The sequence below is a fragment of the Nicotiana tomentosiformis genome, chromosome 3, assembly GCF_000390325.3.
Source record: "Nicotiana tomentosiformis chromosome 3, ASM39032v3, whole genome shotgun sequence".
NCBI classification, from domain to species: domain Eukaryota; kingdom Viridiplantae; phylum Streptophyta; class Magnoliopsida; order Solanales; family Solanaceae; genus Nicotiana; species Nicotiana tomentosiformis.
The window spans coordinates 104516043-104542633 of NC_090814.1; the positions used below are offsets into that span (position 1 = coordinate 104516043).

General features: G+C 37.2%; 1 protein-coding gene across 3 annotated transcripts; it reads left to right on the forward strand.

The window, feature by feature from the left end:
- The first annotated feature begins 743 nt into the window (after positions 1–743).
- LOC104121081 (protein virilizer homolog) lies at positions 744–25603 on the forward strand. Of its 3 annotated transcripts, XM_009632974.3 has the most exons (28): positions 745–976; positions 1133–1221; positions 3923–4046; positions 6435–7097; positions 7248–7616; positions 7710–7814; positions 7903–8082; positions 9712–9853; positions 9962–10143; positions 10325–10410; positions 10491–10539; positions 10776–10842; positions 11006–11484; positions 11570–11669; positions 16558–16691; positions 17132–17199; positions 17299–17515; positions 17647–17862; positions 18038–18193; positions 18307–18360; positions 18467–18663; positions 18756–18825; positions 20130–20452; positions 21080–21251; positions 21331–22725; positions 22907–23719; positions 24226–24297; positions 25283–25603. In XM_009632974.3, the coding sequence occupies exons 1-28, from the start codon at positions 902–904 to the stop codon at positions 25301–25303; spliced, it is 6618 nt and encodes a 2205-aa protein (XP_009631269.1). In that variant the 5' UTR covers positions 745–901; the 3' UTR covers positions 25304–25603. The 3 variants fall into 3 exon arrangements, with proteins under 3 accessions (XP_018621996.1, XP_009631269.1, XP_018621997.1); XM_018766480.3 differs by lacking the exon at positions 18307–18360 and having other exon boundaries at positions 744–976; XM_018766481.2 differs by lacking the exon at positions 6435–7097 and having other exon boundaries at positions 746–976.
- The last annotated feature ends 988 nt before the right edge of the window (positions 25604–26591 follow it).

Consider the following 26591-nt stretch of genomic DNA (forward strand, 5'->3'; position numbering starts at 1 on the left):
TTCAATCCACAGTAGCAAATATCCATTCTATTGCGTGAAGTTGTTGATTTTTGTGACATGGAATTGATAAACGAGAAAGATGAGGAAGAAATCAGATAAAGATTCAAGCTTGGGTACCTAAGCTTCAATTGAAGGGAAAAATAGCGACTTTGAAAGGGAAAGAAGACGAAATAGGAATTAGGGCTTTTTTGAGAGAAATAATGAAAAAATCGAGTGTTTTGAAGTGGGTCTAACGGGTGGTTTTTTTTTACCGTTGGAATATCCATCTAAGCAAATATTAATAACATTCACACGTACTTACCATGTGTGGACATAACGCTCCTTTGGCCGGTCATGCGTTTTGTTTAAATGATATAGAACAAAATAGAGTTAAATGTTCAATAGGAAAATCGCTAAATTAAGGTGTCAAAATGGATACTGGAACCAAGTTTAAGGGGCGTCTATATATTTGCACTTTAAAATATTTAAAAAGTGTTTGAAAAAGGAAAAATCATAACTAATAAAGATTTAATTACGGAGGGAGTACATTTACTTATTTATCAAACCATGTAAAACCAAAAAATTGTTACTTTCACGACTACTACAAAATCAAAAGGAAAAGAGGGTGGAAAATAATGGGAAAACTTTGTAGCACCGTCAAACAGAGGTAATGACTGACATATATGTATGCCATAGGCAATTAAAGAGAGATTCAAGGACGAAATTACCCTCAACACATCATAGAACAGTCTTATTAGTAGCGGGATAATAGAGTCTTCTCATTCTGGGTTTAATCAGACGCCTTCTCCTTGCATCTTCTTCTTCCTCCTCCTCAATGTCTTAAAACCCTAGCAAACAAAACACGATTCAGATTTAAACATTCGGGTTAACTTCTCCCGGCGGGAGTACGCGGAGACAAGGAATGGGTCGCCCGGAACCCTGTGTACTCTTTGCCCAAACTTTCGTCCACCCTCAACTCGATGAGTATGTTGACGAGGTAACTACTATCCTCTTTTCCAGTCCCTAGGGTCATGTTATGTGGATAATTGTTGTGTTATGTTGTTTCAATTGTCTATCTTCTTGTTGTGGATGCTTTTTATTGTTTATTTTTATTTATTTGATGTCATTGCTGTATCATCTGTGTTTTTGCCAGGTGCTATTCGCAGAGCCGGTTGTAGTCACTGCTTGCGAGTTTCTTGAACAGAATGCCGCTTCTGCTTGCTCTTCCCTCAAGCTTGTGGGGTACGGTTTGCTTTTTCTATTTGCTTATTATTTACCGCAGTTTGAAGTAACATTGCACAAAGCTATATGTAAGTTGTAGTCCAAGTGTGAATTCAAAAATTTATAGGCCCTAGTTGCTATTGCGGTTTTATTGCATTAATGTTGGTTTAAATGTTCAAACAACGCATTAAAGTTTTTGATACGCCATATATTATGCTTACAACGGAATGAGGTATTTTTGGGACCATCAGCCAATCAGGTTATCATTGTTGACAGTGAGACGTAGAGAAGCAAGACAAAAAGGATTTGTCTGAGATGTGACATTGTTTAGAAAATCTTAGGAGCATATTTGTCAAAGAGTCGTTAAGATATAAATATTTGCCTAGGTTAATAAAATAAACAGGAGGCTGAAGTTTTAGGCCTTGGTTCTTCTCAACTTTGAAGCCGAATAGGGTGAAAATGGTGTATTTACAGGTCAAGGACTTACAAAAGGAAATTGAAAATCTCAGACTGGGCTCTGTGAAGTGTTAACAGCAGTTGAAACTTGAGAGTAGTTTCCAAAGACTGGGATTCCACACCAGGAAGTTGTTAACATCCCTATTCGGAAGTGCTTTCTTGTACTTATTAAGTTTGTTCAAACTGGTAGATCCTTTGACTGTGGAACTTTTGATGAGTGGATGACTAAACGTACAATCACGTATATTGGAGAATCTCAAAATTTACATGTGAGTTTTCTGTCCATGGCAGGAATTTCTCTTGCTCAGTTTTGACACTCGTGAGTCTTGGCCAAGTGTGCTTACAAGTACATGTACAGTGATGGTAATCCCCAGCGAACATCTCTGGTAAACTTCCAATTGTGACAGAGAGTAAGAGAAATAGAAGGAGGTGGGGAACTTTGGGCGTACAAATTCCGCTGCTTATTAATCACAATGGTACAGAGAAAAATAGATGATAGTTAGTAGTAATACTAAGTTCAGGTGAAGCTAGGAAAAAAATCTTCATTGCTTCTCTTATTACGAGTCTTAAAGTGGATATTTATGGTTAGTTTTAAATCTATATGTTTGAGGTATTGTTGGTGGAAGTCACTTCCCCAGGTATCTTTTCCAGTGGTATTGGAACTTCTAACTGATCAACAGCCTTACTTATTAAAAAGAATTTGATAAGCAGCCTGACTTGCATATCACTCTTCATGTCTGACTGTGGCTATAGATTTAAGAAGAGCCTATTGGATGAGAACTTAATAGATCATGGCCTTCAATCTCAGTGCATGGTCTTCACTTTAATGGAAGGGATGTGATACTTTTCATTCTAAAGAAATTGGTTGAATCTACCATGCAAGATAGAGGAGGTTATAATTATATTTTATCGATATTGAGTGGAAATACAGTTTACCCTATTAAGTCTTTTACCGAGTCTGGAAAGTTTTGTGCCGTGTTCTAGCAATTTGGAGAGTGAAGGACTTCCTCATGTATCGTTCTCGGCTATGACTATGAGAATAACTTTACTTGAGTTTTGTACCAAGGGTGTGGCCTAATGGTCAATGATGTGAGCGAGAACCATGAGGTCTCATATTGAAATCCCAGTGAAAGCCAAAAACACTAGGTGATCTCTTTCCATCCATCCAAGCTTTGGTGGATAGAGTTACCTGGTACCTGTTGCTGGTGGGAGGTAGCAGGTATTCGTGGAATTAGTCGAGGGGCGCGCAAGCTGGCCGAACACAACGGTTCGTCTTGATGGAAAAGTGAAGTGGAAGCTTTTTACTATGTGTTATAGAAAATTAAAATTAGCAAAATTTTTTTCTGCTTAGTCTGTTTGAACATGTTTTACTCTCTTTGATGCATGTGTGAGTGCAGGGAGAATGTTTTCATCTCAATTCTTAGTTTTTATTAGAGTAATTTTTCAATTTTAATAGGGAAATTAAGGAAAGACCTTTACATGATTGGCTGGTTCGAGCGGAAAACATTTTTTCCCTATGGATCTGAGAAGCCAATGTCAAATATCATTGATCTGCGTTTTTGTTATAGGAACAATCACCTATATATAATAACCAAAAGAAGACCCTATGTGTCGAAGACTGATTAGCTTATGTTCTTCTCTTTCATATAAAAGAAACCGTTGTAAGGATGTATACAGAAAAAAGAACAATTTTTCTGTGCAACAATACAACTAATAACAAAAGCCTCACAATTACTTCGGAGGTTAGTGAACTAGATCTCTTGAAGTAGGTATAGTGCTCTATCCTTATCGCAGAGAAAGTAACCTTCAGTCCCATGGAGAAATTCTGGATAAGTCTAGTTTAATGCTTTTCATAACTAAAACAAATCTAGTGTAATGTTCTAAGTGGAAGATATGATCGCACTTCTCAACCAGATTATATAGGATCTTGCTGTTATTTCTTTAGCAGACGCTTTGTATTTAGAGTGGAAGACAAAGCAAACCTGAAAGGTACCACATCCTCTCCATAAATCTGCTTTTATGCTGTTAGGACAAATTTACCACATTATTGGTTGAAGACGCATATAATCTTCTTATGAATTTGTTATCATCTTGATTTTCTGGGAGCTAAGTGAAATTATGATTGAATGAGTTTTGTATGTGTTATCATGATTGTTATGGCTTATGAATACCCCTTTAGACCCTTCTATAAAAGTTTATCTAGTTCTCCCTAAATATGAGAATACTTCTTGATGTATGTTTTGATATTACCTTTTGGTTTGCTCAGGGCCACTTCCCCACCCTCATTTGCTTTGGAGGTTTTTGTCCAATGCGAAGGAGAGACAAGGTTTAGGCGTCTATGTCAACCTTTCCTGTATTCTCATTCTTCGTCAAATGTGCTTGAAGTTGAGGTATCAAGTAAAATTTGTGTAATTCTTGTCTTATTCATACAGTGGTCTTGGAAAATGGGGTTAGTTCTCAGGATGTTGTTCGAAGAACTAATCCACATTGTTTGCAACCCTTGTGCTATTGTGCGTGTATAGGAGAAAGTAGTTTTCTATTTCATTTCTTTTCTTCAGGAGTAATTATTGTTTGTATGACAACTCCATTTAGAAATTCTCTTTTTGGTTTGAATAAATCATTAGGACATTGCCATTAATAATGTCCTGCTACATTTGCTTGTTCTTTTTTACTTTTACAACTGAAGCTTCCCTTTATAACTGGTTGTTTCAATTCTAGCCACAGCGAATTTGGAGGAATTTATTCTGAATTCCACTGTTATAATTTGAATGTCGTGGTTTCTGTTGTAGGCTGTCTTGTAATGCTAGCCTTTTTCCTGAATGGGATGTGTTGTTGATTAGTTCCCAAATGGAATGTTTTACCTTTTATTGCATATATCCAAAATCTTTTACGTCTATAAAATTGAGAAAGAATTATATTAACCCATGAGCTCTCTGATAATGTTCCGAGTGCACACACTTCCTTTTTCCTCCTCCTCCTCCTCCTCCTCCACGGGATTTGGGCTGTAAGGTTAGATCTTTGGCACTGAAAAGCACCGAAAGACCTCTGGCAATTGATCAACTATAGTTGAGACTCTGCAGAAAGAAGTGGAGAATAACATTTGGTATGTCATTACCCATTGATCATAAAGCTGCTGTTGCAGTCTCTCCTGAGTACTTGTCTAAATTGGAAAGGTCAATAGGTGGTAGTGTTCTTTTATGAAGGTCTAATAGTTTTCCCAAGTTGGCTAGGTAAGACTGGTCCGTATCAGTACCAACTGAAAGATAATTGAAATACTAATTTGTCCCCCCCAAAAAACAGAATATGGCTTGCTTTTTCAACTTTAAAATTCAATTTTGGAGTTAGTGATCCCATCGATGTATAAGCAACATTTTTTCCTCAATGACTTGGTGAATGAGCCATCAGGGTCAGTTTTGCTAAAATATCTCCTAAACGAGCTCTTTTGAGGCTCCTCTTTATGCACAAAAATAACAAACAAAGCCAGTTATCTTCTTGTGGCTCAGTATCTGTTAAGTTTTGTGAACGCCTCTTGTGTTTTGGTATCTCTCACTTTATAGATGTGTTTTCTACCATTTTTTTAAATATTTTAAAGTAACAAGATCCAATCTTTTCAGAAGTTCCAAAACATATATATATTTCATGATATTCTAAGTTTGATCAGCTTGAATTGGATCGTTACAGACATTTTTCTGATATTTAGATTTCATTGATGAAGCACTAAGGGTGCTAACCATATAAGACAGGATATATAAAACGATAACTGTAGAAGAAATGAGCTAAAAGTCATTCGATCTTAACGCATCCAAAGGCTTCATATTTCATGGTGGGAAATAGGATATTTATCCTTGCTTCACCTGTCAACCAGTATAAATATTGAACAGAGATGGATCTGAGCCTGTTCAAAGACATATTCTTCCCCTGAAACGTCCTTCTAATTCTTTCCAGCCAAATAAGCCCAGACAAACATGTGTATAATATCCTCCAAAATTGTCTTTTTCTTCAAACAAGGCAGCTGCTTAAGCAGATTGCAGTTCTAGGCATCACCAAGGCATATTACCAAGGGACAAAATAAGACATAAGACTTCATTTTTTATTTTTTTTATTTTGATAATTAAGAGGCAGGCTTAAGTGTCCACTAACAGTAGGGAAATGTGATAACTGTCTTCTCTTCTGGCTTACAGAAATTCTGGGTGTGTTTGGACTAGGAAACAGTTTGTTTTTGTTATGTTCTTCTTCTGTTTTGTTTTGTCTTTTACCAGTGATTGGATTTGGGATTATTCTGAGAGAATGTGTGTTCTGATTGTTCTGTTTTTGTTTTCTAAAACAAAACAAAACATGTTTGGATTTGAAAAACCAAAATAACTGAGCAAGAAAACAAAACAGTTCTGTTTCTAGAACAGCATTTTATGCCGTTTCTTTCCCTTTTCTTGTTGTTATTACCTGTGAGGTGGTTCCCATGCCTGATGGGAAAAAGATGCATTTTGAGGGCCCCTTTCTATTTGCAACATACTCATGGGGCTCTATGAGTGTTATTGCTATCATATGCAACTACTATTTCCTGTATGGTGCATTCTAGACTTCAATTGGACAGATCCTAATCTGAACTTATTTTCCATTGTTACTTTTCTCTTTTCTTTCCTCGTTGAATTCCTATATATGTCTTTATTGCCACACGTTTCGCCCTCCTCTGCTTACCTCTTTTAAAAGGTTTAAACTGGAAAGAAAAATGAGAATCTTTAGTATTTTACTATTTGTTAAAGTGAATATGACGTGTGCAGGCAATTGTAACCAATCATTTGGTTGTGCGAGGCAGCTATCGAAGCCTTAGCCTGGTTGTGTATGGAAACACCACTGAAGATCTTGGCCAATTCAACATAGATGTTGATTTAGATGGCTCTTTGGCCAATACTATTAGTGTTGTAGAAGGAGACCTTGAAGACCTCCCACCTGCATTGCGTCCAAATAATCTGTCAACTGAGCAAACATTGTCTTCTTTGAAATCATTATCCCTAAAAAATATTCCTCAGGATATTCCTCTCGAGCTCAGGCAGTTTTTACAACTTATTCTTAAAATGTTGGAATCACCAAAATTTGGACTCGTGAAAAATAAGGTTCTTACGTCCTTGTTATCAGTGGCCTCAATCTATGCAACTCCATGCTTTCCTTCTATGATTACAATGCAAGAGCAACTTGGGCTGGATAAGTTGGTTTATAATCAAGAAGTTCAACTTGCAATTGCTGAAGCCAAAAAGGAGCTCCTGGAGATACATGATAGCTTTATTTTTCAAGCTGGGGACCAGTCTGCTGAATTTGTAGCAGATGCTATGTTGTTGGAATCTGAGAATGAGACTCCTGCTCCAAAGCAACTGCTGGACTCCTTAAGCCACTACTTCAAATTTGGCAGTAGTACTAGAGATGTTGTTCATCGTGAGCTTTCAAAGGTGATTGGATATCTAGCTTGTGTGTGTATTATGATATCATATCCTCATTATAATATGGCTAGATGTTTTCTGTCTCTTCTTTTTCTAAATGTGTCTAGTTTTCATGTGTAAATTTTGTAATATGATTCTGATTTTGATTTCTCCTTTCAGAGAGAGAACATGGTTCTCTGTTTGAGTCTGGCTCTTTTAGTGTCTTCGGCAAGAGAAAGCTGCTATCATTTTGTTAACTGTGGTGGCATGGAGCAGCTTGGTTATTGTTTTGTTAGTAGCTTGCAGAACTCTAGTGCTCTCAAATTGCTGCACCTTGGAGTTATTGAACAGGCAACTCGTCATTCAGTTGGCTGCGAAGGTTTCCTTGGATGGTGGCCTCGTGAGGATGAAAATATACCTTCTGGTACTAGTGAGCGATACAATCTATTGTTGAAGGTATTATTGCACAATCAGCGGCATGATGTAGCCTCTCTTGCCACTTATATACTTCATCGTTTGCGGTTTTATGAAGTTTCTTCCAGATATGAGGTACATCATTTTGTTAATGTCCTCCTTTATGTCTTGTTGTACACTCGATAAACATATTCATATGAACTCTCTTTTTATTTCACTTCTCAATAGTGCTCCATATTGTCTGTCCTGGGAGGTCTATCTGGCTCTGGTCAAGCTACTAGTGCCACCATGGATATACTTGCCAATGCTAAACTTCAACTCAAGAACTTCTTGGTCAGTTAAAATTTTATCTACTCGTTACCTGTTTATTGTGGTATTATAGTTGGTTTATCATCCATTTTTGTGACAAGTATTGGTGCAGAAATTAATAAATTCCTCTGGCCCAATTGAAGATCCTTCTCTGGTGGCTTGTGCAAGTAAATCTTTGGTTCTTGGTGATGCTGGACAATTATCATATAATTCAACCAGTCACTTGATAACTCAGTCAAGTTGTTGCTTTTCTAACAATGACATGGATCAACATTTGCTTTCCCTTCTGAAGGTATATTTTAACCAACTCATAGTGGTCAAGAAGTGTTATCTATGCCTGTCTCCCCGTATTTTGGTTAAACTTTTTTAGTAACTCAGCGAAGAATTTGAGACCGTAAAGGAAGATTTTTACTTCTAGACTACTCGAATGCCTAGACAAGAATAGAAAAAGTTGTGCTTCAGAGTTGACTTTCTTAGATCCATTGCTTGATTTTGCTGCATGCTCTGATCTTAGGCCCTCATCTGGCCAATTGCCTAGTTAAGAACTTTGTAAAAACAGATCTACTCTAGGACAGCAAAGGATGGTTCCTTTATGAACTCTTTCAGAAAATAGAACAATTTTTGGCTGGATTGTTTCTTTTGCCTTCCCTGGTCCTGAATGATGGCGGTTATAAATAGACATAGGCATTAATCCATGGTTGCTGTGACCTATGACTATTTTGCCTATTTGCCTAATCCTTCATCCTAAAAAGACAGAAGCGGCTAGCAATGTGAATGATTCTGTTAGTTTTAATTTTTTATTCTTGCTTATCACAAAATAGAGTTTTGGGTGATAGTTCTCATACAAGTTTGTTCAAACTTCAAACTGGTTGGTAATATAAGCATTTTCAGTTCACTTGCGTTATTGGGAATAATAAAACTTCTCTATATCTGACCATCATGGTATCAATTCATTTTTTGACAACCCTGGAATTGATTCAATTGCCTCATTTTCTTTATAAGGTTCATAATTCGTCATTCTTAGGGCAATGTCATTTGCTTTTTTTTGTTGGATGGGGTAAGGAATTGAAATGTCATTTTTTAAAAACCAATATCAATAGGCAAACATTTCTGCACTTAAAGTGCTATGTTTTTTCTCAAAAGAGTGAATTTTACATGTATAAAGATCAGAGTTCACACAACTTGCACAGAGCATGATTAGTCTATTTACAATCATTCTTTGGTCTGGTAGTTAAGCTGTTTCAATTGTTGACGAACGAAACCATTATGGATCTAGAAAGAAAATCTAGACCATGACTCATTTGAATAGGGATTAAGCTCAAAAAGGAAGGGTGTAGGACCCCATTTAAATTATTGTTTGTGATCAGTTATATTAATACCATATAATTAGCTAAGGCTGAACTCTCTTTTTTGTCCATCTGGTGGTTATTTTGATGTTGTTGTGACTTCATTTACTGCTCTTTCAAGTATATTTAAGCTGCTTTTGAAGCCTGATTAATCATTGATCATCACAAATTTTACAAAGCTAGAAAATTATGGGTTAAGATTTAAAATGATCAAGCTTTGGGCCTATGCAGGTTAAGATTGAAGTCCAGAAATATAATATGTGCAAATCTAGTTCCTTTTTTCAAAAAAAAAAAAGAAGAAGAAGACAAAAACCAAACAAATGAAATTCAGACTTGTAAAAAAACAGAGGTTTTTAATCTCCTTACCAAGTTCCATATTGAAGTCATTCTTAGAGTTGTCATGAACGCGATCCCTCTGAGGTTACCGCTAGGATCACTCTGTTGGGTTATGTTTCTCTTTGCTTGTACCTTTCTTTGATTTTCCTGAAAATCTTGTTCATTGCCCTTGTTAATAAAATTTTGTATTGATAACTAATTTTGTCAAATCTTTGTTCTTTTTTTTTTGTTGTGAGCAGGAAAGGGGTTTCCTCCCTTTGTCCATTGCGCTGTTGTCATCTTCTGCTTTATGGTCTGACACAGCCAGCACGGTGGACTTGTTTGTGGATATTGTATCATACTTTCAGGCCATTGTTCTTTCTCTTCTTTCTACTCGCTCAGGTTTGATTTATATTAGTTGATAGGTTCGGTTTTTCTAACTCAGTTCCGTGGCAGTGTTTCTTCAAAAACCTCAAAATCTTTTGTTATATACACTTATTCTGTTTTCAGGGTTGATTTTCCTTGGTCGCGACCTTGAAGTTGCCACTACAATAATTCATGCCTTAAAGGGTGTTGATAATTGGAAGAAGGAAGACTCCATTTCCCTTCGACATGCATCTGTCCTAATCTCCAAGGGTTTCTTTTGTCACCCACGTGAAGTTGCGCTGATCATTGAGATGCATTTGATGGCAGTGAGTTCTGGTTATTGTTGCAATCAATATGTTCATTATTTCTCTGTTCCTCTAAACCCTGCTGCATTATAGAGACAAGAAAGAAAGCAACGAAACAAATCTTCTCCTCATTCCTCAAAATTCTTTGTGTTTATATTTTCTCTCCAGTAATCAACTGTATTTCCTCTTGTACATGTCGCAGATTAATGCCATAGACCGTTTAACGACATCAAGTCCAAACTCTGAAGATTTGTTGTGGGTAGTATGGCAGCTTTGCGGTCTTTCCAGGTAGGAACTTTTTATTATATTTTATCTGAAGGTTTACAATCTCTCAGCCTTTTGACTAATGCTTTTGAGATGTTCTTCAGATCTGAATGTGGGCGCCAGGCTTTGTTGGCTCTGGTTCATTTCCCAGAGGTAATAGGCTGTTATTCTGCATCAATCTAATAAAAAATGGAAATGTTTCAAAAGCTTCATGTGTGAGTTTTACTGGCTAACACAATTATTATCGTCAACCTTAATATCTATAGCTTATCATTTAGTGATACATTTTGAAACTCTAAAATCAAGTTTTTCCTTGCGTCGAGTGATATGCATTTGCCCATCTCTGGTATTATATTTCCATGACCTGGAATTTCTTTTGTCTTGTGTAGGCTCTTTCAGCTTTAATTGCAATACTTCACTCAGTCAGGGAATCGGATCCAGTTGCCCCAAATAGTGGTACTTGAGAACTCCATTTAGCAGCAATTTTCACCTCAAAAATGGAACTGATGCTACTTTACTTTTTTAAAAAGGGAAAAACTGGAATTGATGCTACTTTATGCTGATTATATTGAATTTTCAAAGTGTTCACCTCATGTCTATTAACTTCTTGATTTTTTAGGAGCGTCACCCTTGAACCTTGCTATCTTTCACGCTACTGCTGAGATTTTTGAGGTCATTGTTTCGGACTCAACTGCGTCTTCTCTGGGGGCTTGGATTGGACATGCTAAAGAACTTCATAGAGTCTTACATTCCTCCTCCCCAGGATCCAGCAAAAAAGATGCTCCTGCAAGACTTTTGGACTGGATTGATGCTAGTGTGGTGTACCACAGGAGTGGAGCAATTGGTCTTTTACGATATACAGCTATCTTAGCTTCTGGAGGAGATGCTCACATGGCCTCAACAAGTCTTTTGGCATCTGATGGCATGGACGTTGATAATGTCATTGGGGATTCTTCCTGTGCTGATGGTAGTATCATAGAGAATATGCTTGGGAAACGCATCACTGAGAAGGATTTTCCTGGTGTTGTTCTTCGTGACTCATCTGTTGTTCAGCTGACGACAGCATTTCGAATTTTGGCGTTTATTTCCGATAATTCGGTATGACATTATAGCGGTATCATTCTTATCATATTTTACGTCATTAGGGAAAACTCATCCGTAATATTGTTGTTTGTTGGTGAAGGCTGTCACTGCTGCTCTTTATGATGAAGGTGCAGTCATGGTTATCCATGCAGTTTTAATCAACTGCAGGCTCATGCTTGAGAGGTCCTCAAACATATATGGTCAGTTTTTCCAACCATTATGTTTGCTTGAATTAGAAGATTCAGCTATACTTCGGCACCTAAATATTTCTTTCCTAACTTCTGACCCCTTGTTGGATGTAAACTTTTCATAACGTACTCTGGAAATTCTATCATACACTGAAATTATCCGAAAATACAAAAGAAAAAGAGAATAAAATAAATGTTCGACCATATTTTGTGATATGGAACACTAGTAAAAACCCCAATCAGTAGAACCTAGGTTTATGATGCACATAATCTATTTAATGAATTGGTTATGCTTTGGAATGAAGTATCAACTTCCCTTATGAAAGCAGAAGTTTTACATTGTTTAATCAAATCAAGTATTTTGTGCTTTCTTTGTGTTGCTCGGAGTTTTTTCGTGTTAATTTGGTTAAAACATTTGATATACGAACTTCTTTTGGGTAATAGTGGTGTCCAGGTCAATCAGTGTGCTGGTACCTGCTATTTCCCATCAGTATAGGGATCGGATAACCCTGTCTATCAAGACTTAGATTGAAAGAGATCACCTAACTTTTTTTTTTGCCTCTACTAGGATTGGAAGTCTGATCTTCTATGGTCCAATCTAGCTTCATTGGCCGCTAGGCTACACCCTTGCGTGCGGCACAAGGACTTCTATAGTCGCATATAGTGCAACTTCATGATAAGTCTTGATATGGACTCTTGAACTCAAGTATTTGAATGAGTCTTATTAGGTTTTCCTAGGGAAGGCTCCCCCAACCCTCGTGAGTCCCATCGTGCCTTAAGTGGAGTTTCATGATCAATCTTAGTAGAGCTCAAAAGGATGTGTATATCTTTTTGGATTTAATGCTCTATTTTGATGTCAAGAAAGTAGCTATAAGATGTGTTTCCCAAAAAAATGCAGGGAAAACAAAAAGTCACCATGAATGAGCTTGTTAGAAGCCGAGGGTCTTTTAGAAACAGTTTCTCTACCTCCCCATACACATTACCCCCCATACTCACTTGTGGGATTCCACTAGGTTGTTGTTGTTGTTGAATGAGCTTGTTAGAGGGGAAAACTATGTGAAGAAAGTTTGCCATTGTAGATTTTGTTGTTAAAATCATACAAGATGTTGGAAGAATGCTTTATAAAAGTTTATATTTTTTGGATTGATTGCTTCACTGCACAAATGTAAGGATAATGTAGGAAAGCTTATGTTGCTGCTCTTTCTTCTCATTTTATATATCATTTTCGAGCCCTTCTAAAAAAAAAATAAAAAAAAAATATCATTTTCGAGAAGTGACTAACAGGGTGTTTGGCTAAGCTTATAAGTTGGTCAAACTGGCTTATAAGTACCTTTTGGCGTATTTACGCGTTTGGTAAGCACCCAAAGTGCTTATAAGCTAAAATCAGTCATAAGTCATAAGTTGGTCATCCCCAACTTATGGCTTTTTAGCTTATAAGCACTTTAAGTTTGACCAAGGCTTTTACTAGTTTATCCTTAATAATATTTTCTAATACACAATATTTTTCCCAAAATAAATTTTCTAACTTTCTTTTCATTCTATATTCGTTGTTTATCTTTTTCTTTACAAAGAAACTTTTTAATTTATAATCTTTTGTAAAGTTTTTAAGGATATTTTAGTCATTTTAATAAAAGAACAACTTATCAACACTTTTCTATCAAACACATCAACTGCTTATTATCCGTTTCAGCATGTCTATCCAAACACGTAAATGCTTATTTATAAAATCAGTTTCAGCACTTAAAAATGCTTTTCAGCATTTCAAACTTATCGGCTATTTACAATCAGCTAATCAAAACGGGCTCTAAGTGCTCAGTAGTCATTGTTGTGGTTTCTTCGCAAAGTAATGCTCAATTTACATACCGACTCCTCCACATAAAGAATCTATGGGTTCTGTTCCCCATTGGATTCTCTTATTATTTAAGAATGCTTTTTTTCAATACTTCTGAATTTTATACAATATGCTAAGAATTAGTACAACATGGTGTGTGGTAAGCGTACCCCACAAGTCTGAAACATGGCTGTTGCATTATGTCTGGTCTGGTACTTAACTGGACAAGGGTAGAGGAATGAGCTAATTGCCCACTGAGTTCCGAAGCTGAAATAATAGATCTCTCTGTCACCCTCTAAAAAATTAGTGAGAAACTATTTTTGACAAATTATTTTTCAATATATACTTCAATGTAAATTGTGATTGCCTTATTTCCTGTCCTGACATCAAGTTTTTTTTTCCTTTTTGAGACAAATCCTAGCTGAATTATCATTGAATACCATCTAAATAAAAAGTACATAAACCATTTGAACTTTTAAGAGAGCTCGTTTGATTATCTTTTCTTCTTTTACTCTCTCAACTGCACCCTTGGAAACAAGTATTTGCCAAGGTGATTTGAGCCTCTACTGGGCTCAATCCTTAGCGAAGGCAAAAAACACTAGGTGACTTCCATCTACCTAAACCTTGGTTGACAGAGTTACCCGATACCTGTGCTGGTGGGAGGTAGTAGGTACCTGGTGGATTAGTCGCAGAGGCGGATCTAGGATTTATATGGGTTTAACATTTAAAGTTATTAGTATAGAACCTATTATATTTTTAAAGTTATGGGTTCAGACCCGCTATGTGTTGCAATTTTAGTGAATTTTTACACTAAATTTATACACCACGTTGAAAGTACTAGGTTCAGATGAACTCGGTACTATAACACTACATACGCCTCTGAAAAGTCAAGGTGCCTAAAAGCTAGCCCGAACACCACCTTCAATAAATAAAACAATTATTTGGAAAGGTTACTTGAAAAAGAGAGAATTCCTAAGATGCTATATAAAATTTACCATCAATCTCCTCACCAACTAGAACTCCTTAGTCATTATCCCCTCTTCCTTCTCGTTGCTAACACATCAGACTACGACTTGTCACATCCTCTTCTTCAGCGGCTCCACCAGCCTGTCATTTGTTTTAAGCCTGGATGCTCTTGCCGCATTTGGCCTTTCCTTTTTTCTGCCTTTGCTATCTAAGACTAAGGAGCTTTCACAGCAAATCTGTTTGTTTGCAGTTTCTGCCAGCAGACGAAATACATGTGTAGTTCTTGATGCTTCTCCTTTTACTGCTTCCTGAACTCCTCCATGAAAACGAAAAAATTGCTGGCAGGCCTCATAGGACTGTTAGGATTATTGGCAATCTTCTTGGCTTTTCTAGTTGCGGTAGCTTGCTTTTTCTTGGACGACCGAGGAATCCGTTTGGGTCCAACCATTAGGACCAACCGTAGCCTTTGAAACTCGGGGATAATGGGCCTGCTCCTCTAACCTTCTCCACTTAAATAACAGGCTTAGTTGGCATGGCGTAGGGCTTGAACCTTTGACCTAAGTCATAAGTGCCTCAACCTTTGCCCCTTGAATTAAGCCACGGGGCTAGTCGCAATAGCTTTATTCATGCTGAACTTGTTATCAACTTCGGCTTTGGATAATTGGATATATCTCCTATCATAATGGATATAATGTCACACTACTATCACATTGTTTTCAAGCTTGAGTAATTAAATTCGGGAAATTGTTTAAGGCTTGCAAGCTAAGTTTTCGGTTAAGCCCATATATGAAATTGAGAGATATTATACCCGAAAGGACAACCCTCTACGTCCAACCTCGAGATTTTGGTTTGAGTCACCAATGGGAAAGTGAGAAAAGCCACCATTGCCTTGTGGAGTTGGGAAGGGAGATAGGATTTACCATATCCAAAAAACAAAGAAGGAATGTAAATCAATCTTTATTTTCATAGGTGGGATATCGGTTTGAGTGGTTGTGAGATGGAAACTATGGGAGAGAAATATTGACGGGGAAGAGAAGGTTTGCAGTGGTTTTAGTTTTTGGTAATGCTACTCTTCATTTCTTTTTCGGTTGTTTTTCCTTTATTGAAGTGGTCAGGACTCAGGAGTATGATGGCCAAATAATTGAAGACTGGCCGATGACCCATCAAGTATCCAAAAGGGAAAATAATGTTGGAAGTGTCTATTGGTGTAGATGGCCTCTTCTCCTACCTCCACCTTCCTCCCTCAAACGCTTGGTAGTTGATCTTACCGTGGAACTGGGGAGATGATTGGTACTCCCTTATGCCAAAAGAAAAAGATAGTGGAACTTGTGGATGCACCAGTGTTTCCTGGATATGGTCCATGCTTTGTTGAGAGGGGATGGTGTCCAGTAGAGAATTTAGATCTTTCTTGATTGTCAAAAAAGTGTGGACCATTTTTCGGTTTGTGTCTGTCATCCTTGCTCCAAGTTCATATTTATCGTTTTTTCCATCTTCTCGATGCCATTCAATGAATCTACTTCATAAGAAAAGGTCATATTAATCTTCTCTTTATCGTTCCAATTTTATCTGACATCTTGAAGGGACAGTAGAAAATATGGATCTTAAATCTGTTTTTGGAGTCGCTCCTCATTATGCAGTGACACGTGAACAGGACCGAGCTTCACATGGTCTTAACACAGTGCTTCTGTAGAAAATACTAGACAGCAGTTCCCCTAATTCTCTTCCACTGTGAGCAAGAGTCCCAGAAAAACAAAAGAGGAAAAACCATCCAGCTTATTTGTCAGCTCTATCGTTCAAATCATATTAATATGCAAATTATATGCTTTTCTTATTTGATGGTAGTAAATGGGCATGCTTTGGAGCTTCTGTTTCTGACAGATGTCTGTCACTTTGACCCTAATGCTCTATAGATTTCGTTCTTGGAGAACCATGTAGGAAGATCAAACTTATGAAATCCTTTCTCATGAATATTTTGCTTTTATTTAATTGTGACATCTATCTTCAATTCCCTTCTCTATTTTACTTTCTGCTTTTTCCTGACTTCAGAAAGTATATGTTGTCATACGTTACAATATTTTCGTGTTTCTATTTTTCCTTGAGCAGATTACCTAGTTGATGAGGGTACAGAATGCAATTCGACTTCGGATTTACTACTGGAACGTAATCGTGAACAGACCCTCCTTGATTTGCTAATTCCCTGTCTGGTGCTGTTGATTAATCTGTTGCAGAAGCTAAAGGTTTGTAGTGACTATTTTAGGGGAGAAAGTACTTGCTGTTATATTTTCAAGTTGTTTCCTCCAGTGCTGGTCTTCAAATGCTTGCGCATTATCTCTTTGGTTCCTCATCGAAACTTGGTCGACCTTCCGAGACATTGCTGTATTTATGTCTTCAAACAAGGACATCTCCATCCTTCATAAACTATTAGTGAGGGCTTATATTAGGACAATTAGAGTTTAGCTCCTGTCAATTATAAAGCAGAAGTTTTACAGAATGTTTGGGATTATTGCTGTCTATAATAGTGTTAGATCTAATTCTTTGAGCAGCATCCCTTTTTCTGCACATTTGTGGTTTGGTGGTTACCTTTTTATAAGCTAGATGATCATTTATCTTTTCCCAAGTTCTGCATTGCACAACATATTCCTGACAGAGGCAAGTTGTTCTCTTACTCAACTTGTAGGAAGCTAAGGAGCAGCACAGGAATACTAAACTAGTAAATGCTCTTCTACAGTTGCACAGAGAAGTGAGGTAAGGAAACGGCTTACACTTTCATCTAAGTTCCAGCAATTATTTTCACCTAGTTTCTCCTTCTTACTTTATTTAACTATTTTTATTCCTTTATTGCAGTCCAAAGTTGGCCGCCTGTGCAGCAGATGTATCCTATCCTTACCCCAGTTTTGCACTTGGGTTTCAAGCTGCTTGCCATCTTCTTGTTTCTGCATTAGCATGTTGGCCAGTTTATGGTTGGACCCCTGGCCTTTTTCATTTCCTCCTAGATAGTCTTCATGCAACTTCAGTATTGGCATTAGGTCCCAAGGAAATCTGTAGTCTGCTTTGCTTATTGGTATGTGACGCTTGATAACTCGGATTCTTGGGCAGCAAGCTTGATATTCATTTTTTTTTCCTTGATATGTCATATTTGAAGCTGACTGCAAACTGATTATCTCTTCTCCGGATCATATATGTACATTCAAGAACGACTTATTCGCAGAGGAAGGTGTCTGGCTCTGGGAAAATGGAACACCCACATTGAGTGTCCTTAGAACCTTGGCCGTGAGGACGTTATTAGGGCCTAAGAAGGAGAAGGAGATTAATTGGTTCTTGCAGGCTGGATTCCGGGAGAAGCTGCTTACCCAGTTGAACCCGCACTTGAGCAAAATTGCTCAGATTATTCTATATTGCTCTGCCAGTGTATGTAATTATTTGTCAGTCCCTAGTTTTCTTTCTATTATTACATCTGGATTTAGTGATTCAATGGGCAGTTCGGAGAAAATTTCCATTTATCCTTTTTTTTTTTTTGGAGAATGAATATTTTCATTTATCCTTGATCTGCAATTTGTCTAATGATTAAGGTGCAATTTATCAGACATTGGTGGTCATCCAAGACATGCTTCGAGTGTTCATTATTCGTATTGCATCTATAAGCGGTGATAATGATTCAGTACTTCTACGGCCAATGATATTGTGGATTCGTGATCGTCTTTCTGAAAAATTTCCATTGTCTGATTTGGATTCTTACAAGGTCATATTACTTTCCCTCTTTACATGCGTCTTGGCAACAATATTGTTTCTGATTTTTTTCCAGGATGTGAACTTCAACTTGTTTTCTTATGATTGCAAACCGTTTTCTTTCAGGTTCAGCAATTGCTCTCCTTTCTGTCTCTACTGCTAGAGCACCCACATGGAAAGGTGTCTGCATTCACAATAAATTGAATCTGCTTTAATAGTTTTACATATGTATCTGTTACTAAGCAGCTGAATGTTATATGCTTAACACATTTCTTGTGTTCATCAGCGATTATTCTTGAAGGAGGGTGGCCTTCAGATGCTAATGAAGGTTCTTGAAAAGTGTTCAGCTGCTGCTAGCTTAGATGCGAAACAGTCAGCTCAGAAAGGGTTTTCACCACTTAGTTGGTGTGTCCCTGTATTCAAGTCTATTCGACTAATTAGTGAGTGCAGGGCTTCTCCGCAAACCCCAGGAATAGTTGAGAGGTTAGCTAGGGTTGCATGTACAGCAATCTGGTTTCTTGTTTAGCTCTTTCTGTTGATGCTTATGTTTCTAGTGTGCTTGTTGTGATTTCCAGACACATCCCTGAAGATATGACTGCTGAAGAAAGTTGCTTGCTTTTGTCATTGCTCCTTAGATTTTGCAAGGTATTTCCTTTTTTGTTATCTGTTTAATTTATGGCTTAGATGTGGTACTCATGGGCAACTGTGCATCTATATGAAACCGTGGTTTATGCACTATTTGTTATTTGCTTTCTGGATATCAGTTCAAGATTTTGGTTAAGCTTCTGAAGTTTGTGGCACGATTCAAATTTCTTTGGATTTTGATTTGTAGGTTATGTTGCACTGTATCTAATAGTAGGTACCATCGACATTTTCTTCCTTTTCTCTTGTTTGATTGGGCTGGATGGGGACCATCAGTTTTAGTTTTCTTGCAATTTATTTCGCTTTGTAATTAGTGCATTATAGTATTTGCTCCTTCCTCGGTCCTTTGGGAAAATTAAAGCATTTCGATTCCTGAACCAGTACTAATAGTTGCTGTTTTTTTCTAATTGAAAATCTTGATTCTGCTGATATGACTCTATTTAGGTTGATATATTGATACAGGGGTCTTTTTGGTTGACAAACTTTCTTTTTTTCATTCTCACACTATTATATTTTTAAATTTTCTGTATTTATTTTCAAAATTTGCAAAGCTTTTTAGTAATGGTTGCAGACTTCTCTATTTCTGATTCCTAAAGGAGGGGGTTTAGGATTGGGGGAAAACAAAGAAGGTAAATAAGATTCAGATTTATGCCTTTAGATGTAAGCTCCAAGTTAGAGCAAAAGGTATTATAAGACGGAGTACAAAGAATAAGATGTAAGGGGTGTGGTGTTCTCGAATAGAAACTGATAAGAAACTGTTAGTATAGTTTGTAAGCATCCCCAAGATATTTAATACCATATCGCCATCAAGCATCTCTTTCCCTTCATTTTTTCTATCGTAAATATGCCTCACATATATATAAAGAAAAAGAGATATCAGCCGTTGTGCATAACCAAACCCGCAGAAACTGATTTTCCTAGGTCAGCCATTTTCCACACATGATTCTTGATGAACGCCCTCGAACAAATTTTCAGAGAATAGTATTTTGGCCTTGGGGACTTATTACCTTATAAAAATTTTTTGGCCTTGCGATTGGTTTCCAATAATCACAACTTATTCTGTAGGAAACCTTTTTATGTCATTCGGAACTCAGCCCATGTAAAATATAATTGGTTTGTTATGGGTGTCCCCAACCTGTGTTAGTATTCTTGATTAATTTCTAACTAGTTTTTTAAGATGATGTGACTCGACAAGTACTTTTCTTGCTTTATTTTTTGAGTGTAAGTTAACAAGTATATTTCTTGCTTTCTTTTGCTCATTCGTGAATCTTCTGACCTTACTTCCTTCTCCTGGATAAACGTATCAGGTCCTTCCTGCTGGAAAGGAATTGCTTTCCTGCCTGCTAGGTTTGAGATTATTGTGGTCATCTGCCAAGGGAAAAGATGCTCTGCTTTCACTTTGTCTGCATGTTCAGTCCTCTAACATTGAGGATCAGGAATTTGAGAAACAATTTGAAAATGATCTAAACCGTGATTTCAATCTTGACTGGAAGGAGCATCCTCCATTGCTATGTTGCTGGGAAACTCTGTTAAGGACAACTGCTTCAAAGGATATTCCACCAGCTTATACTGTTCAGAGCATTGGGACATTATCCTCGGGTGCCTTGTCCTTCTGCATGGACGGGGAAAGGTCTGTTTGTTCATGTACTATTTTTACATTTGTATGCTGGCTCTGCGGGTGCTTGGTTAAGTGTGAAGATTCCACCTGTTTCTCTGGTGCATGGCCACAGTTGAAATCCTTCTAGATGCATGCTTATCATTGTAAACCTTAGATCACATGGAAGAAAGTTGTTTCGAAAGACCTACAATATCTTAAAGTCCATATAGACTTGGCAAAAAATGGGAGATAATTGAAGAAAAAAGATCTTTATATAGGCGATACAAATTAGTTGGGGTTAAGCTTTAGTCATGTTAGCTTATTTAATTTAGGTCCAATATTTGCTATGTGTCTTTTGTCTTGTTATAAATTTATACGCCATTGAGAACTCCTAGTGCTAAAGAATGTTTTTTCTTTTTGTTATAGTTTTTTCTTAATTTTATTCTATATAACATAGAACTGAGATGAGCTTAAATATAGCAACTGGACAATGAGGATCCATATAGCTGACCCTAACTTGATTTGTTATCCTATGCGGACAAATGTTGTTAGTCAAAAGCGGCAACATGACCTGTTAAGCTTTGCATGAGATGTCACTGTTGACCAACTTTTCTTGTAATTTGGTGTGCATTTTGTTCTTAAAAATTGTTAATTCTTTAGTGTGAACTTGGAGAGGGTTGCTGCAATCAAGTACCTCTTTGGATTTGAAAATGGCAATGTCGTCATGGACGGGCTTGTTGAGGGGACCATTGAATCTATAGAGGAGCTTGTTAATTTGTTGAAGGCAAGTGACAGTTCCTTCTTGCCTGGATCGGACAAGACTTTGGACCAGGTATACTTTTCCTTTCCTGTTGATGGTTTGTTCTAATTTTTTACCTCCAAATGTATGTAATTGGATTTTTATTGGACAGATCAAGGAGTCAGCAAGATCATTAATGCTTCTGCTGCACAAACCTACCGGCACAGTTGAGGCAGATGATATAACGAGCAGTATTATTTTCCCTTCACCAGCTGGTACTCCATGTTCCTCAAAGATACACACCATTGTAGATGGTGGTACTGAAAGGACCGAGGATTATGACTTAAATGAATTTGGAGTCAAGTTTTTGTGGGAGTGCCCTGAAAATTTGCGTGATAGGTTGACGCAGACAGGTCTTACTGGTAAAAGGAAGATCTCCTCAATGGAAGGGCCAAATACTAGGCGCGCCAGGGGAGATGGTACCTCTGCTGAGAACACCATACAGGGTGCATTCCCACGGGGATCTATACCTACCATTGTCCCTTCAGGTCCTACTCGTAGGGACACTTTCCGCCAGCGCAAGCCAAACACGAGCAGGCCTCCTTCTATGCACGTGGATGACTATGTTGCAAGGGAAAGAAGTGCGGATGGATCTAATAATCCTAATGTTATAGCAGTCCCGCGAATAGGATCTACTAGTGGGAGACCACCGTCTATTCATGTGGATGAATTCATGGCTCGGCAAAGGGAACGCCAAAATCCTCCAGGGATGGTGGTTTCTGATTCGGCTGCTGCACAAGAGAAAGCAGCACTACCTGAAAACAAAACAGAGGCAGAGAAATCAAGTAAATCTCGTCATTTGAAGCCTGATCCTGATGATGATCTCCACGGAATAGAAATCGTATTTGATGCAGAGGAATCAGAACCTGATGATAAACTGCCTTTTCCCCAGCCAGATGATAATCTACATCAACCTTCATCTGTAGTTGTTGAACAAAATTCTCCCCGGTCAATTGTTGAAGAGACAGAAAGCGAAGTGAATGAAACTAGTCAGTTTTCTCAGCTGGGTACACCGGTGGCTTCAAATGCTGATGAAAATACCCAAAGTGAATTTTCTTCGAGGATGTCAGTTTCTCGTCCTGAGCTGCCGTTGGCTCGGGAACCTAGTGTTTCTTCGGATAGAAAATTCAGTGATCAGTACGAGGACATGAAGAATTTCCCACCTAAAACCTCCACTGGGTTCGCTTCTCCTGCAGCAGCAGTTAGTTCTGGTGTAGGTGCTTCTGCGTTTACAAAGGCTTCTCCATCATCTGTACAGGCAGCTGTTGATTCTCGAATGCCACCTAACTTCTACTCTAGAGCCACTGTACAGAAAATTGGAGTTACTCCGCAAACCGTCGGTTCTCAAGGATATTTTGACCAGAAATTGCAGCCACCATTACCTCCAACTCCGCCTCCTGTGACCATGTCACCCTTATTGTCTCAAAGTGCAGATCGTATAAGCCAATCTTCTCCATTTGTTAGCTCTATGATAGATGTCCAGCCACATTTACCACCAGGCTTCCATGTGAGGAAAAGATGCAATATTTGTGTTTCTTAATTTTATTATTAATTATTATTGTTATTGCTACTACTACTACTAGTCTACTACTGCTACAACTATTGTTGTTGTTATTATAATAATAATAATTATTATTATTATTATTTTTATTAGTTGACTAAAATATGATGTTTTTTCTCTATAACAGGTTCAAGCTGAGTACTTTTCAACTGGGGCTTCAGCCTCTATGATATCCAGTCCTTTGCGAGATTCAAAGTTTGGACGGACATCCCTTTCTTCACCTGGAGGGTCTGTTAGGCCTCTTCCACCACTTCCTCCGACGCCTCCACCATATGCAATTAGCCTTTCTAATTTATCCTCATTAAAAAATCCAACTTCCCAGTCTCAATTTTATAATCAAAGTGTTGGAAGTAATGAGCTTCAGCAGACCTCTCTTACACATTCAAGTGATGTTCGACCAGGTAACCTTTCAGCATCTGGTCCTATCCTAACATCTTATCCTCCACCTCCATTAGCACCACCCTTGCTATTCAATAGGCCTGGATCAGTGCCTGTCAGTCTTTATGGAAGTAGCTCAGTTCCATATCACGTTGAAAAGCTCCCTAGTATCTCACAGCATCTTCCTGCCATTCACTCTATACCATCTGTCACCCAGCTGCAGCCACTCCAGCCCCCTCAACTTCCTCGTCCTCCACAACAGCATCTTAGGCCACTTGTTCCAGCTTCACCCCAGTCAGAGCAAAGTGGTCCTTTGCTACAAAGCCCCCTGCACATGCAAATGCAAATGCAGCCACCACAGGTGTTGCATCAAGCCCAAGTTTCTCCAGCTCATGTATACTACCAGACCCAACAACAGGAGAATGTCTCGCATTCATTACAACAGCAACAAATAGAACATTCTCTCGCTCAAGTTCCACAGCTGCACGGTGATAGTGTCACCCAGCAACAAGATTCTGGGATGTCATTACAAGAGTTTTTTAAATCTCCAGAAGCTATTCAGGTACTTACTGTACACTGGCTTGCGTGTCCCATTGCAGTTGTGGCAATCAATTCAATTCTCTAAAATTGATATTATTAGGAGACTGCAAATTATGGGAAGTTAGAAATAATTATAAAGTTCATTAACTAATTGGATCAACTGTAATGTCTTTATTTCATAAGAAAAATGTCTGTTAAAGCCCATATTTGTACTTATATTTTTGTAATGAAAAAAATTAAGGAAATAATAGATTTTGGATGATGGGATAACACAATAATATGATTGATATATATTCAAATATTTCGTGTATTATGAATATAATGCACAATCACCATTAGAATATCTCGCTATAATTAGACTCCAAAGGGATTTTCTTAAAAGAATATTAGTTATTTAGTATTAGAAATATTAGTTTTGCTCGACGGGTTCATCTAAATTTTAGTAATTGTGTCTTTAAGTGTAGAGTATTAGTTGTACTTGTATCAGATGGTTATCTAGTTGATTTTGATAATTATCCATCATTGCAGTCTCTCTTGAGTGACCGTGACAAACTCTGCCAGCTATTAGAACAACATCCAAAGTTGATGCAGATGCTTCAGGTGTGACTGCTATCTGCTTATTGTGCTGTTAAATGCATTTATCTGTTGATTCTCTTGTTCTGCTGCTGTGCACTTCACATTTGAGAGGTCCTATTTCTTCTGCAACTTGTCAGGTTGATAATTGATCACCCATCTTTCTGTCTGTGTGTGTTGGTTTGGGGGGGGGGGGGGGGGATAACTGTTAATTGATTTGCTGATATGACAAATTAATATTGCTATACTGAACCAAGTTTTTTTCCCCTTACTTTTACCTTTTCCGTTTTCATTTTGTGACAATTATTTGAGTTGATAAATTCATCCAGTGTCTCTTGGATACTGAATTTAACAAATCGAAATCAAGTATTTTTTAAGTTCAATATTTGTTGGAATTGATACTTTAGATCCAGATAGATTGTATCTTGTAAATTATAAATTCTTTCTTTTGTATTCATTAATGACCACCAATTGAATTTCTTAATTAAATATTGAGAACTAGCCAATTTATCTTGTCTCGTAATATCTTTCCCTTTACTTTAACATACCTGTAGTAAGAGTGTAGTCTAGTACTTCCTATTCTTAGATTTCTATTACTACTTGTTGTTTCTTTGGCTTTGGTTATCTTATTTTTCTGGCCGTGGTTACTGCTTTTCTTTTTAAATCTGCTATGATTATGCTTTCCCTGAGCCGAGGGTCTATTGGAAACACTTTCTACCTTGTGAAGGTAGAGGTAAGGTTTGCGTACCCCAGACCCCACTTGTGGGATTACACTGGGTATATTGTTGTCGTGTTGTTTTGTAATATCTTTCCCTCATTTATTCTCTTCCTGTCTATGGGTGAGCAGTGAAATTTTTATTTTCTCGAAATATTGGATATCTTGATCAATATTGTATTTATCTTTTGAGTGGTGGTGATGGTTAGGTGGGGGAGTGCTTCATTGTGTTTCTAGATGCATAAGTTTCGTGGTATTTACAAAGTGTAAGTTTCTAATAATGCTCCTGGTTGGCAGGAGAGGTTGGGCCAACTCTAAGCGGGATCAGTGGTATCATGGCTACGCTCTGGCTTCTGTCTTTGCTGCCTGTAGAATATGGAACTCAACATGGCCATTATTATTTGCGAGCTGCTAAATGCAATTGAAGAAGTTTTGTAGAAACTGCAGTCACCTCTTGTACAGTAAATGTTGTATTAATGGCTCAATCAATGTTTATAAACCCGTATGTCATTGTACATTATTTAGTCAAGTTAGCTTTTAGAACTTGTAATCGTTGGAATGTGTACAAGTAAATTTTATTGCGGCTAGCATTGCTCCAGTTCTATGAGTTTGCATTCATCATTTGTCTCTTTTCTTCATCTTCTCTCTTGTGGTTTAATTTCCTTCTACTGAAACCAAAGGTTGGTGATGGTTGGGCTTCGTGTTACCTGAATTCATCAATTTCAGAACATAAACCTCATTGAGACTACAGGTAAAAGCCTAAAGACTGTTGCCATCTTCAAGTATGAAGATGTCGAAATACCTTCGCATATGTATTGTCTTGGCATTTCTGAGCAAGGTGGGACACGTTGATGGAAAATTGTAGAAGCATTAATCTCTATATTAAGCTGTTTACTGCTGCTTCGGCTGCCAGTGTTTGTTGTTACATTTTTTTTAAAGTGTGGATAACTAGATGTCGGAGCTGCAGCTTCATGGAAGACATTTTTTCTTTTGTTGTATTTACCTTTTTTTTTCTCACCATATCTATCTATATATAGTATAGGAGAAGCAAATCAATGTGATGATTTCAAGTTCCACAACAAAACTTCAACAAGTGTCAAATTTTAGGACAAAATTAGGTAGGTTAGTTAATAATTAGTTACTCTTTTTGAAAATATCTATATATATTTTAAGGAAACTATTCTAAAAAAAAAGAAGCAAAAAGTATATAAATACATATAACTTCAAGGTAGAGATATATAAAATGATAAGACTGATTTATTTTTTGAAAGGAGAAAGTTTTTGAATAATAGTTCATATGGTCATGCTACATGCTATATGGATAAGATAAAACTAATGTATAAAGAGGAGAATATATATAATGTGATTCTATCCACACTTTAAATTTATTTGATAAAATTAAGTAAATAAATAATACTCGAAAATATTATTGATAAATTTAAATATCAAAATAATTATGAGAAAGTCATACGGGATAAAGTCAAGTTAAATTTCAAGAGTAATACAAAATTATATTCATTGTATTATATTAAATTAAACTGCTAATTTATTAAAAATTCATATGATAATTTAATAATATTAAGTAATGGATAATACAATTAGATAA

Coding starts and splice junctions, on each gene's coding strand:
- LOC104121081 (XM_009632974.3), top strand. CDS start 902: ATGGGTCGCCCGGAACCCTGTGTACTCTTTGCCCAAACTTTCGTCCAC. Junction 4,047..6,434: donor CAAATGTGCTTGAAGTTGAG/GTATCAAGTAAA, acceptor TGACGTGTGCAG/GCAATTGTAACCAATCATTT. Junction 21,252..21,330: donor CGGACAAGACTTTGGACCAG/GTATACTTTTCC, acceptor TTTATTGGACAG/ATCAAGGAGTCAGCAAGATC.